Genomic DNA, 13,486 nt, shown 5'->3' with positions numbered 1-13,486 from the left:
GTGAAGGTGGGGATCAGAGCACAACTCGAGATTTCTGTAGGATAGAGAGGGGGCATGCACATTGTGGACCTTTGGGAGAGTTGTGTGATTGTGTGGGAGTAGGGTCAGTGGAACCAATCCGGGATTATTGTGGGAAAGGGTGTGGGTAGAATCAGGTTAACAATAGGAGGTGTTTGGGGGACAGTGTGTGGTTCTAATCAAAGTGGCATTCGGGATTGTAGGATAAGGTGACAGTGGGGTTAAGGAGGGCCTTTGGGGATTGCCTCTTTATGTGGTGATTGTAGGATCAAGGGAACCATCTGTGATTCTAGTGGGACAGCGTGTGGGTGGGATCAGGGGAACGGTTGGGATTCCTATAGGATAGGTTTTTAGTAGAATCATGAGGATGTCATGTCTGATATCTAGCAAAACAAAAGAGGTGATGGCTGGAAGATTTAGAATAAATCTTAACCTCTGGCATTGCTCTGGGCAACCCTCCAGACCATCATTCTTCACCTGCCAAGCCATTACAAAAGGGGAAAACCATATGCAAATCAGGCTTGGTCCCATCCCCAAAGGGATAGTCCAGCCCGAACTGCTAGGTCACATCCCTTCTGCACGAGACCACAAGCATCCCCAGACATGTTTCAGCCTTGTTAGGCGTCATCAGTGAGGAGTAGCTTGGGTCTCTAGGCCCAGCAGGCACGGGACCCACGTCTGGGCATACCCGTCCCACTTAGGGTGACAATAGCAAAACAAAAGAGGTGATGGCTGGAAGGTTTAGAATACATCTTAAGCTCTGGCATTGCTCTGGGCAACCCTCCAGACCATCATTCTTCGCCTGCCAAGCCATTACAAAAGGGGAAAACCATATGCAAATCAGGCTTGGTCCCATCCCCAAAGGGATAGTCCAGCCCGAACTGCTAGGTCACATCCCTTCTGCACGAGACCACAAGCATCCCCAGACATGTTTCAGCCTTGTTAGGCGTCATCAGTGAGGAGTAGCTTGGGTCTCTAGGCCCAGCAGGCACGGGACCCACGTCTGGGCATACCCGTCCCACTTAGGGTGACAATAGCAAAACAAAAGAGGTGATGGCTGGAAGGTTTAGAATACATCTTAAGCTCTGGCATTGCTCTGGGCAACCCTCCAGACCATCATTCTTCGCCTGCCAAGCCATTACAAAAGGGGAAAACCATATGCAAATCAGGCTTGGTCCCATCCCGAAAGGGATAGTCCAGCCCCAACTGCTAGGTCACATCCCTTCTGCACGAGACCACAAGCATCCCCAGACATGTTTCAGCCTTGTTGGGCGTCATCAGTGAGGAGTAGCTTGGGTCTCTAGGCCCAGCAGGCACGGGACACACGTCTGGGCATACCCGTCCAATTTAGGGTGACAATAGCAAAACAAAAGGGGTAATGGCTGGAAGATTTAGAATAAATCTTAACCTCTGGCATTGCTCTGGGCAACCCTCCAGACCATCATTCTTCGCCTGCCAAGCCATTACAAAAGGGGAAAAACCATATGCAAATCAGGCTTGGTCCCATCCCCAAAGGGATAGTCCAGCCCGAACTGCTAGGTCACATCCCTTCTGCACGAGACCACAAGCATCCCCAGACATGTTTCAGCCTTGTTGGGCGTCATCAGTGAGGAGTAGCTTGGGTCTCTATGCCCAGCAGGCACGGGACCCACGTCTGGGCATACCCGTCCCACTTAGGGTGACAACAGCAAAACAAAAGAGGTGATGGCTGGAAGGTTTCGAATAAATCTTAACCTCTGGCATTGCTCTGGGCAACCCTCCAGACCATCATTCTTCGCCTGCCAAGCCATTACAAAAGGGGAAAAACCATATGCAAATCAGGCTTGGTCCCATCCCCAAAGGGATAGTCCAGCCCGAACTGCTTGGTCACATCCCTTCTGCACGAGACCGCTATGTCTGATATCTAGACAAAGGAAATGGACCAAGGAAAATCATTAATTCCTGTTTTAAGTCAAAGTTGGGGCAATTTGCATATCGAGAGGAATGAAAATGCATGTACTATCAAGTTGGGTAAGAATAACACCTAGCCTTAGAGTGCTTAGAAGCTGACGGAATCCATCATGAAAAACTCCATTAAAATGTTATAATAATATTGTGGATATTATTGTTTGAGACAAGAGGGATGCAGGGAGATTTAAGTTTAACAAACCATACCATACAAAAGGGTAGGCTCCTCTTGAACTTACAAGCACCCATCAAGTCATTGTAACATGCACACTCTTGTCCTCCAGATCACCGAGTATAAAACTTCACACAGGCTGTGTAGACACAACATTCCAAAACACGGGGAAGAAACACAAAAAGAAACGCTAATATAAAATGGAGTCATTATTTTAATAATGCATTTTATTTACAGAAGAAAATGCAACCAACAGCTTGTTTTATTTTAAGATTAATCTTTGTAGCAAAATAAAAAAAACCTGGCACGAAAAGCAAAGGAAATAAATGTGGTTTGTGAAAGATTTTTTAATACGAGGCTTCCATTAGGCCCCTTCAAGTTCCCAACACTGGCAATATAAATGGGACGATCACCAATTAATGGTTCTCTGTGATATAATCGCTGAAAATAACATCGAGGGTGACTCCATATGTTTTGAAAGGCACTAAACACCCTTCACAACACATTTTAAGACTGGTGCAATCATATACACTAACTCCAGTCCTAGAATATTTGGGGAAAGTGTTGTGTAGTGCCTTTAAAAAAAATATCGAGTCACCTTCGATATTACTTCCAGCTATTACTATCACTGGATACCTAATTAATGTGCAGCAAAAGAACCTTTGTTTGCTGCACTGTCTTGCTGTGTGCTACTCAAGAAATTAATCTGCGCGTCACAGTCACTATCAGCACTTATGAGGTAAGATATTGGAGGGAAGCTATCAAAAGAGAATTCCTAATCGTACTCCGATGTCGACCCTACTCTATCTACTTTTGTGTTTTATGACTTTTATTGCACTCCTTCTGCATTATTTCCGGTGCAACGTCAAATGTGGCCTTGGCGCTTCCTGTTGTCTGTTTGACACGGCTCTACAAGATGCTGAACAAATCAGGCAAGATCACTTGAGGGTTTGTCTTGTCACCATCTCAGTGTCACTTGGCTTGTGATTTTGCAATTAAAAGTCAAAGCACTTCTAGAGAATGCACGGAGGGGTGGCTGATGCATTCGTCCATTCAGCAAAAGTCCACCTTTTGATGTCTCCTTTTCTCAGTAAAAATTGATATAGCCAGCGCCTTCAGACCATACCAATGGTATATAAGGCGCTATATAAATGCAAAGTAACATAACATAACATATCAGTGTCTGCTGCTAAATCTTTGTAAGCCGTAATGTATTCAGTCGAACGGGGAGGAAGGTTGCTCCGGAGGCGTAGCGGATTTCCCTCAGGATACCTTCCCAATTCTTCTTTTCTTCGTTAAATCTGAAATTACAATAAACAGGTCATTAGAGCTAGATGAGAATCCGTCTGTGGTCAGTAAAGACTCCCTTTTTCAAAGCACCTCACACATAAGTCGGTGAAGCACCAGTTGGGGGATCTGCAGAACTTCGCTCCTAGGTGCTGTGTAAAAGGCAAAAACTAATGATCAGAGTTAGTATAGCAAACAATAGTGTTGGACACATCTACCATATTGCTTTGCCCATGTTCCCACGCGCTACAGGCCTGTGTGCCTTTTCTATCTGGCCTGTTTTGTTTGCTTGAATTATGCCTCGCTTATAACTACAGAAGTGTTAGAAGTTGACTCTGCTACCATTAAGACGTAATGAATCTGCGTGCTTGTTGCTTGACTGCATTGGGTTGCACAACTCCTGTACTGTCAGCGTTGACTGAAAATAAATCAAGTTTACAGGGATAGAGATCAACAGGTGGTGATTGGCAAATTAAGAATGTACTTGAAAGTGTTGCAGTGCCACAAGTGTTGAACTAAGCTGATTGCTAAATACCATTAGCACCCAGGAGGTGGTGTCTTGAGGCCTCCCAGCCAATCAGGGAGCTCGGAATGTGGGTTTTACCCCAGGGTATTGCCCATGTTCGAGCCACGTAAGCAGTGGGCGACTGCGTTCTTAACCCTCGGGGCACAGCTCCACTCTTGCCCACCCCCCAACCCTGAGAAACTCTCCCCCGAAACTTCCACCCCATCCCTGCACCACACCCCACACCCAATCCCTGCATCACCGCCTCACTTACCTGCAGTCAGTGACATCTTCTCGTCTACTGTTCCGCCCTTCCCCCAGTGGCAATAGCCATCAGGGAAAGGAAGAAAGGACTATGGGTAGTTCCCTTCTCCGTTGTCCATGGTGGCCTTCGTTTTTGAGTTGAGAAAACGCATTTCCCAACTTAAAAAGAAACTATTAGCAGCCTGGAAAGTATGACAAGGTGCTAATAGCAATAAACCCAGAGATGGGCAATTACCATGTCTGGTAATGCCTGAGATCCACGTTAAGACTGACCTGACCCAGTAATGCCCCCCACCATCTCAGGGTTCATTGCTTATTTGCTCTTTGAAATGGGATGATCTCTTAATTTCAAAATATTATCAGGTTTTCATCAGTTACATTATAGTGAAACATGGGAACATTAAGAAGTGTCATCTGTTACTAAGAGGTGGGAACTTTGTTTGGTAAATGCTTGTGAAGACCATAATCATTTCAGTTACTTTTGGGTGCAACAATTCACACAGAGGAAAGCACGTCGTGATTATGATGGGTTTGTGTGACAATGTTGCCTGTTTAAATAATGGCAAGTTGTATGCTTATTTTACAGCCTCCTCATTTAGATGCCATTTAGATGCCGGAGAGATTTTATATTGTGGCACTAACTCATTGAAGAAGGGTTATCCAATCAATAATATATTGCAACCGTGCATACTTGTGACGTGGCTGATGTGCAGGATATTTTATGAAACTTTATCCATTTAACACAAATGGAGATCCATTGGTGATTGACTGTATGAACTGATTTTTGCTTGTTTGTTAGATGGATGTATATTTTTCAATCTCCCTCTGCACAGGGATCCCAAATGTAGGCATTTCTCCATATACTGTTGAATCTGAAATGCAGGCGTTTTCTCCCAATGCTCAAGTGTCCCCAATTTAGGTGTTTCCCCATGTACTGTTGAATCTCTATGCGGGCACCTTAACAACAAAGCTCTATCAATGGCAGCAAGGTATGTATAATACACCACGCCACTGGTCCCAGGCATGGCTATCCACACACATCAGTATACAGCAAGGACTATGACAAAATATGGTTGTGCTATGCACATAAACTTCCCACATACTTACACTTTCCCTCAACACCTCTGACGGCAGAATGCAGCACAGACCTACGATAAATTTGAATAAAAAAATAGGGCTCCTGGTGTGGAACCTATTCTACCCAGGAGGGTTAACTAGGAAAACAAAAGATACAAATGAATAGGTCCAAGGATGCCAGGCTCAGAACAACATCTCCACATGTATTATCAAACTCTTCAATAGTATGTTGTAGAGATAAATCTCATTTTTTTTATATTAAAGTTGTGTGCAAAAAGACAGAAATCCAACATTTAGAGAAATTAAGACATCAAAATGGTTTGCGAAAACAGAACAATCAGACAAAAAAATATTTACAACACACAGTGCCAAAAAAACATTTTTTGGGACAATCTCCACTATGTGTGTGTGTAACAAACCCGACTCCTATTAGGATTTGCCAAGAAATTCACATATTGCAGTGTACATATTCAAGTCAACATTTGTGGAAAACACATAGAACAATGGTGGGTACACAAAATTATTTTTCTTGCGTAAACAGCATTAATGTGCTGTAGTTTTGGGGGGAGTAGTGCGTCTACACCAGGTGTTTCAGCCGTTTCTATGTGGGCTAGGTGTGCCTCATCTTTAACACGGCCTTCATCAGGACGGAGTTCTGTGTAGATTGACGTCTGTGCTGCAGGGGAAGGAGACTACAGTCAGGGGGGTGTCTGAGCCAAAATTATTTAGTTTGAGTGAATCACGTGTGGTTGATGTAAAATCAAAAAGCACATAGCTTACCTATGGGTTAATAGATTTCACAGGCGCTAAATTTGAGATCTGCTAGCTGCATGGGCTGGTCTCTGTATGGTCCTGTTGCAAATAACAGAGAACGAGAGAAGCAAAGGGAGGTTGAAGCTAAACATGTCCCCGTTTAAAAAGGCATGAAAAAAAGTTTTTTATTATATGCAGGGAAAAAAATCTTACCTCTCGCTGGAGGTCGAAAAATGCTGATCCAGGGTGGTATCAGTGGGAAACAGACACGGCTTGCACAGCTAAAAAATATATATGGCTCAAGGTGAGTGTGGTTACCTAGTAACAACTGTCTCATATATATAGCAGTAAGTGCAGGGTTTATTTTAAAGTACCTGTGAGGGTTGCAGCATGGGCAGCCTGTCTGCCATAAAAGTACGAGCTGGAGCTCCTCAGGCTGCTGTGTCACAGTTGAGACTGCAGGGGCCTGACTGCAAAGCGTTGGTAACGCTGTTGCTAGGTCCCTGTAGGTATTTATATGTCAGCCATCTTGGAATGGCCCTAGGATCGAGTGAGAAACAAAATGATGGATTCTGCTCCATCCGGGGGGCACAAAAAAAGCTCAATCAATTATGGGTGTGATTAGTGTCAACGCGTGTCTAAAAAGTTAATTTAGACAATATTGTTGACAAACGGTTGTCATGGCAACTGTAAGCATTGCGGGGTGGCATTGGTTTTTTATACTCTGAGACAACATAGCTAATGGCCCCATGAGGTTGTGATTACCGAAAATACTTCATTTCAATATGTTGTGGCATGGATCACAAAATGTTTATGTGTCTCAGGAATCTCAGCAGAGAAAAACCATAATTAAGTAGGTGGACAGTTTGTATTGTATTACTAACAGCCCGAGAGGGTGAGGATTAGGGCGTGTCGCCTGGAAAACTTAATACATAGTTTCCTAATGACAGAAAACATTTGGAATTAACAAAGAAAGTATAGATTTTCATGTAGGTGATTTCATACATTGACCAAAAAAAAAAAAACACAGTGTCATTATGTCTACTGACTTCTGCATTTCATGAAATGAAAAATGATCATAGTGTTAAGAAGTTCATAGCTCATACTCAATCATTGGCACATGTCATTACAGGAAAGACTTCCATTCAACTGACACATTTAGACCAGCCTGAACGGAGTTAAGTCTGTGGACCCACCGTTGTTCTAATTGGGTCAGCGTTTTGTTCAGATCCCCCCCACGCTTTGCTGGTTTCACTTTTTGGAGGACAAACCATCTTAGATCAGTATCACTATGGTTCTTACTGATAAAATGCTCTACTAGGGGCTTGTCTGCTACCTTGTTCCTGATACAGAAACGATGTTCAGAGATGCGCATTTTGATGGCACGTGTGGTTTTTCCTATGTAGAGGAGTTTGCAAGGGCATTGTATTACATATATGACACCCTTTGTGTTGCAGATTGTAAAATCTTTCATTATCCATTTAACTTGTGCATGTTCGAAAGATTTCTTTTGTAGGGTCAAAGGGCATGCCACACATTGACCACATTTGTGATGTCCAACTATCGGATGTAAATCCCATAGTGTGTTCTGTGTTTGTGGGGGTGGCTCTATGAAGGTGTGTACTAGAGCGTCTCTTAGATTTCTCTTTTTCTTGAAAGCAAAACATGGCACATTGTGCAGAGTGCCGGGGTGTTTCACCAAATGCTAGTTCTTCTTGATGGTTTTCTGGATCAATAGGCTCAAGGGTCCAAAAGTGGTGACACATACCAGTCTTCCCAAATCTTTTTTCGGTTTGTTTTCCAAACAGATTTCTCTAGGTGTATGTTTGGCTCTCTTTTTGGCTTGGTTGATGGCCTTTTTTGGATAGCCTCTCTCTGCAAGTCGTTGGGTTAGTCCTTCCGCATGTTGATGGAATTTTGCCAGGTCTGAACAATTTCTTCGTATGCAAACTCCTCTACATAGGAAAAACCATACGTGCCATCAAAATGCGCATCTCTGAACATCGTTCCTGTATCAGGAACAAGGTAGCAGACAAGCCCCTAGTAGAGCATTTTATCAGTAAGAACCATAGTGATACTGATCTAAGATGGTTTGTCCTCCAAAAAGTGAAACCAGCAAAGCGTGGGGGGGATCTGAACAAAACGCTGACCCAATTAGAACAACGGTGGGTCCACAGACTTAACTCCGTTCAGGCTGGTCTAAATGTGTCAGTTGAATGGAAGTCTTTCCTGTAATGACATGTGCCCAATGATTGAGTATGAGCTATGGACTTCTTAACACTATGATCATTTTTCATTTCATGAAATGCAGAAGTCAGTAGACATTATGACACTGTGTGTTTGTTTTTTTTTGTGGTCAATGTATGAAATCACCTACATGAAAAACTATACTTTCTTTGTTAATTCCAAATGTTTTCTGTCATTAGGAAACTATGTATTAAGTTTTCCAGGCGACACGCCCTAATTCTCACCCTCTCGGGCTGTTAGTAATACAATACAAACTGTCCACTTACTTAATTATGGTTTTTTTCTGCTGAGATTCCCGAGACACATAAACATTTTGTGATCCATGCCACAACATATTGAAATTAAGTATTTTCGGTAATCACAACCTCATGGGGCCATTAGCTATGTTGTCTCAGAGTATAAAAAACCAATGCCACCCCGCAATGCTTACGGTTGCCATGACAACCGTTTGTCAACAATATTGTCTAAATTAACTTTTTAGACACGCGTTGACACTAATCACACCCATAATTGATTGAGCTTTTTTTTGTGCCCCCCGGATGGAGCAGAATCCATCATTTTGTTTCTCCCTCGATCCTAGGGCCATTCCAAGATGGCTGACATATAAATACCTACAGGGACCTAGCAACAGCGTTACCAACGCTTTGCAGTCAGGCCCCTGCGGTCTCAACTGTGACACAGCAGCCTGAGGAGCTCCAGCTTGTACTTTTTTGGCAGACAGGCTGCCCATGCTGCAACCCTCACAGGTACTTTAAAATAAACCCTGCACTTACTGCTATATATATGTGACAGTTGTTACTAGGTAACCACACTCACCTTGAGCCATATATATTTTTTAGCTGTGCAAGCCGTGTCTGTTTCCCACTGATACCACCCTGGATCAGCATTTTTCGACCTCCAGCGAGAGGTAAGATTTTTTTCCCTGCATATAATAAAAAACTTTTTTTCATGCCTTTTTAAACGGGGACATGTTTAGCTTCAACCTCCCTTTGCTTCTCTCGTTCTCTGTTATTTGCAACAGGACCATACAGAGACCAGCCCATGCGGCTAGCAGATCTCAAATTTAGCGCCTGTGAAATCTATTAACCCATAGGTAAGCTATGTGCTTTTTGATTTTACATCAACCACACGTGATTCACTCAAACTAAATAATTTTGGCTCAGACACCCCCCTGACTGTAGTCTCCTTCCCCTGCAGCACAGACGTCAATCTACACAGAACTCCGTCCTAATGAAGGCCGTGTTAAAGATGAGGCACACCTAGCCCACCTAGAAACGGCTGAAACACCTGGTGTAGACGCACTACTCCCCCCAAAACTACAGCACATTAATGCTGTTTACGCAAGAAAAATAATTTTGTGTACCCACCATTGTTCTATGTGTTTTCCACAAATGTTGACTTGAATATGTACACTGCAATATGTGAATTTCTTGGCAAATCCTAATAGGAGTAGGGTTTGTTACACATACACAATTTGGAGATTGTCCCAAAAAATGTTTTTTGGCACTGTGTGTTGTAAATATTTTTTTGTCTGATTGTTCTGTTTTAGCAAACCATTTTGATGTCTTAATTTCTCTTAATGCTGGATTTATGTCTTTTTGCACACAACTTTAATATAAAAAAATGAGATTTATCTCTACAACATACTATTGAAGAGTGATTCCTTCCTTGGCAATGCAGAGTTTGATAATACATGTGGAGGTGTTGTTCTGAGCCTAGCATCCTTGGACCTATTCATTTGTATCTTTTGTTTTCCTACGATAAATTTGGGCATGCTGAACACATAGCGAGTCAGACTTTGGATGTTAAGTGACTTTTGAGCTCAACGCATTATATCCTCATTCCTCAGCATATCAATGCAGGTATTTACCTCGGGTTTTTGAGTCAAGTTTGCTAATGATCTCAGTGGTCTGGGTGAAATTACGGTTTTCTTCCGAATAATTGCAATTCACTTTTTGAAAGCTAATATATGCATAGGTCTTATGCCTGTGACTTAGATTCCTAAATGAGGGAATTACTCTTTGAGACAGCTTATACTTCATGGTGCATTTGAACCATCTCACATGAGAAGTCAGTTCGCTAGTTTATCGAGACTTTAGTACAGTATAATGTATAAATTATGGAAAACAGACAACATGTACTAAACAACCTTTCCTTTCTCTCTTTTTTCCTCCCCCTCTTGTTTCCTCCTCGATGTGCATACCAATGCGAAATATAATCTATGTGTTGTTATGGACTATTGACAAATTGCATAATGTATTACCATGTCACTCTGGCACGAAATGTCTTAGTGTAACAGTATAAATATGACACCCTGATGACGACCCCAGTGGGTTGAAACACGTGTTGGCTGCGGCCTTTTTTTGCCAATTTGTGTATTTTGGAGCATGTTACTTTGTGACTTTATATTACCTTTGCAAACATCAGCCTCTGAGTCAGATTAATGACTTTCAAATTACTTTGGTGTCTTATTTGAGGTTCATACAACTTCTTGGAGTTGCTAATTGAGGACTATGGAATCCCTTTTGCGTGTTACATAAAAGTACACTAAGTCTTGGGAGTACACACATTTGTGAATTTAACAAATGTATACTCTTGTGTTACAATTTCATAGTGTGTTTAAACGAGATTACTTAATAGTCTGTTTTTTGCAAGATATGTGAGGTGAACATACTTGCTCATATACTTCCAAAATAAATTAAGCTGCTTGGTGCAATTTTATACAACTGGCTCCACTCTCTATCTGATTGTGAGCGCGGAATGTGAGGTTACACTTCTTCTAGTATACGTATATACACGAGTTTTCAGGCAGCACGACGGTCTTGTAATACGTCTGAAATCTCGTATTTATTTGTTTATTGTGCATTTGTAAGGCACTTATACATCAAGTAGATTGTGTTTGAAAGCGCTGATGAACATGTTCCTCTTGCTGAGTATTCTGCTTTTGCTAATGCTACGCTGGTGCTAGACTACCCCCATTATCCATCTAGTCCAGGCTCGGACTGGCCCACAGGGCAATAGGGCAATTCCCGAACCAAAAACACAAAATGCTAGTGTGGGCTTGTTTTTTTGGTCAAAGTGGACCACGTTTTTGGCCCACGTTAGCCAGGTTGATAAATTACTTCACCATGTGGCTAGTAGTTTTGACCAGTGTTGCTAAATAAATATTCTTTAAAATTCACAATTTGCATAATATTTTATCAAAAACCTCCCCCTTGGGTACTACTCAAACAGACTGTCACACAAGGAATTAATTGATATTTGCAACTGTGGGCCACTTTTTCATTAGCGTCCGAGACAATGTTATGCCCCAGTCCGACCCCGAGTCTACATGTGTCTCAAGCATGCAACACTCAATATTCTCTTGAATAGGACAACCGGATTACTACGTGAGAGTGCCAAGTCACAGGGGGTCATTACGAGATAGGAGGTAAGGGGTTAAGGGCGCCGGTAAAGGTGCCGGAGCCGCCAACCCCTTACCTCCCAATTACGAGTTCTGCCTGTGGGACCCGCTAAGGCCGCCTGCTAAAACCAGGCATCCTTAGCGGGTCCCGCGAGCAGACCGGGGTGCTATGGGGACTCGAATGGGAATGGGGATGTACCGGTCCGGGTTCCTTGAATGAGGAATTACTGGGCCCTCCAAGGTTGGAATGGCCCGGTAATTCCTCATTCGAGGAACCCGGACCCGGTAGCCGGTAAGGGGGTAGCTATGCCGCTAACAGCGGCATGGCTACCTCCAAACTTGTAATGACCCCCACAGTGTTGCTACTTTGCTTCCCAGCTTCTTCCACAAAACCATGGCAGTGGGGTTTGAGTCTGAACCAGCAGAGGTCACATAAGCATTTGTGGGAACCCCCAAACTATAGCTATGCTGTCCTAAACATAAAGTTGTTGAAATGAAGACCAATGTCACAATAAATTGTCCAATGCAGAAATATGGCGCTGGTGGTGCAGCGGCACAGATTACGCAGCTATTCTGTGTAATTGTGTCCTTTGCTGATATTGCTTACCTCCAGACGTCGTTCATTTCTGTTGGCGTCAACTCGCCTTCTTCGTTCTCGAGAGTAGCAAACCCACCAATGGCGTAAAGGGTGCCCTTCATGCTGACGAGGCTGAGGGAACTGCGCTCTTGGGGGAACTCTTTGAGCGCTTCCCACCTGATGGAGGAAATGTACACATGTTACACGCAAGCTACTTCCGTGACAGGCTTTTTTCGTTCCACGCCGTTAGCACCGCAGCATCCCCAAGACTAATTGTACCCAATTAACCCAACCGCATGTCCCAATATGCACCGTGTCAACCAGAAGCTGTTCAAATGCAGTTCTAACATGGTGATATTATTTTGCTTAGGGAGGCAGGATTGCTTGGAAAATAGGTGGGAATAAAAAAAAGCAATCGTATGAGCAACACCACCGTAATGTAGTCCACAACATCCTTCCTTCATAATCAAGTCACGGCCTTTACAATATGATATGATAGTTTATTTATATAGAGCCTGTACACAATGTGTTTCAAAGTGCTTCAAGGCAAGGGCGGGAACAAGGGAAAATACAATGACATTGTTAAAGGCCATGAACAGTAAGGATGTGAAATTAACTATCGTACTTGGCCTGACGACATTTCAGATAGTGCAAGAGCTAAGACATAGATAAGGGAGGGGGAGAGTGGGAAGGAAATGAAACAGACAGGCGACTACAGTACTAGGTCTGACGACATTTCTGGTAGAGCCGGAGAAAAACAAAAGGTGAGGGAGAGGGGTGCAGAAAGGGAGGGGAGGAACAAAACAAGCGACTATCATACTAGGCCTGACGACATTTCAGATACTGCTGGAGGGGCGGTGGGGAGGAAAAAACCAGTAAGGTGAGTGGGGAGGAGACAGATGAGGTTGCTATTATACTAGGTCCAGGGACAATTCTGATAGAGTAAGTCCATAGAAGAAAGTAAGGGTAGGAGATAGGAAAAGGGAGAAGGGCAAGAAGGAGAGAACAGATAGTTAGCAGTCAAAAGAGTGGAGAAGCAAGAGCGGAGAGTGAATACAATAGTCCATGTTACCAGAAATTCTGCCAAAAAAGCACACATCGGATGCATAGACTAAGCGGGCGAATATATATGTGGACATATTGTTTCAGCTGCTCTTTTCCCACAACGCCTTGCTTCCCATTTGGGAATTATGTACAGTAAAGGTCCATTCTGTCATGCTTTAGTCTCTGTCACCC

The 13,486-nt window shown here is 43.2% G+C and overlaps 1 protein-coding gene across 1 annotated transcript in view; it reads right to left on the bottom strand.

Annotated features, from left to right (window-relative positions):
* Positions 1-2,346: 2,346 nt before the first annotated feature.
* The window catches only part of KLHL40 (kelch like family member 40), a 55,268-nt gene continuing 44,128 nt past the window's right edge, over positions 2,347-13,486 (bottom strand). The window contains exons 5-6 of the mRNA XM_069647764.1: positions 12,281-12,427; positions 2,347-3,438 (exon numbers count right to left, since the gene is read on the bottom strand). Of these exons, the coding sequence (XP_069503865.1) occupies positions 3,327-3,438; positions 12,281-12,427 (259 nt within the window). The 3' untranslated portion in view covers positions 2,347-3,326. The remainder of the gene's footprint in view (positions 3,439-12,280; positions 12,428-13,486) is intronic.

This window comes from Ambystoma mexicanum, chromosome 2q (genome assembly GCF_040938575.1).
Source record: "Ambystoma mexicanum isolate Mex_15411 chromosome 2q, UKY_AmexF1_1, whole genome shotgun sequence".
NCBI classification, from domain to species: Eukaryota; Metazoa; Chordata; class Amphibia; order Caudata; family Ambystomatidae; genus Ambystoma; species Ambystoma mexicanum.
This window is presented reverse-complemented; position numbering and strand designations above follow the sequence as displayed.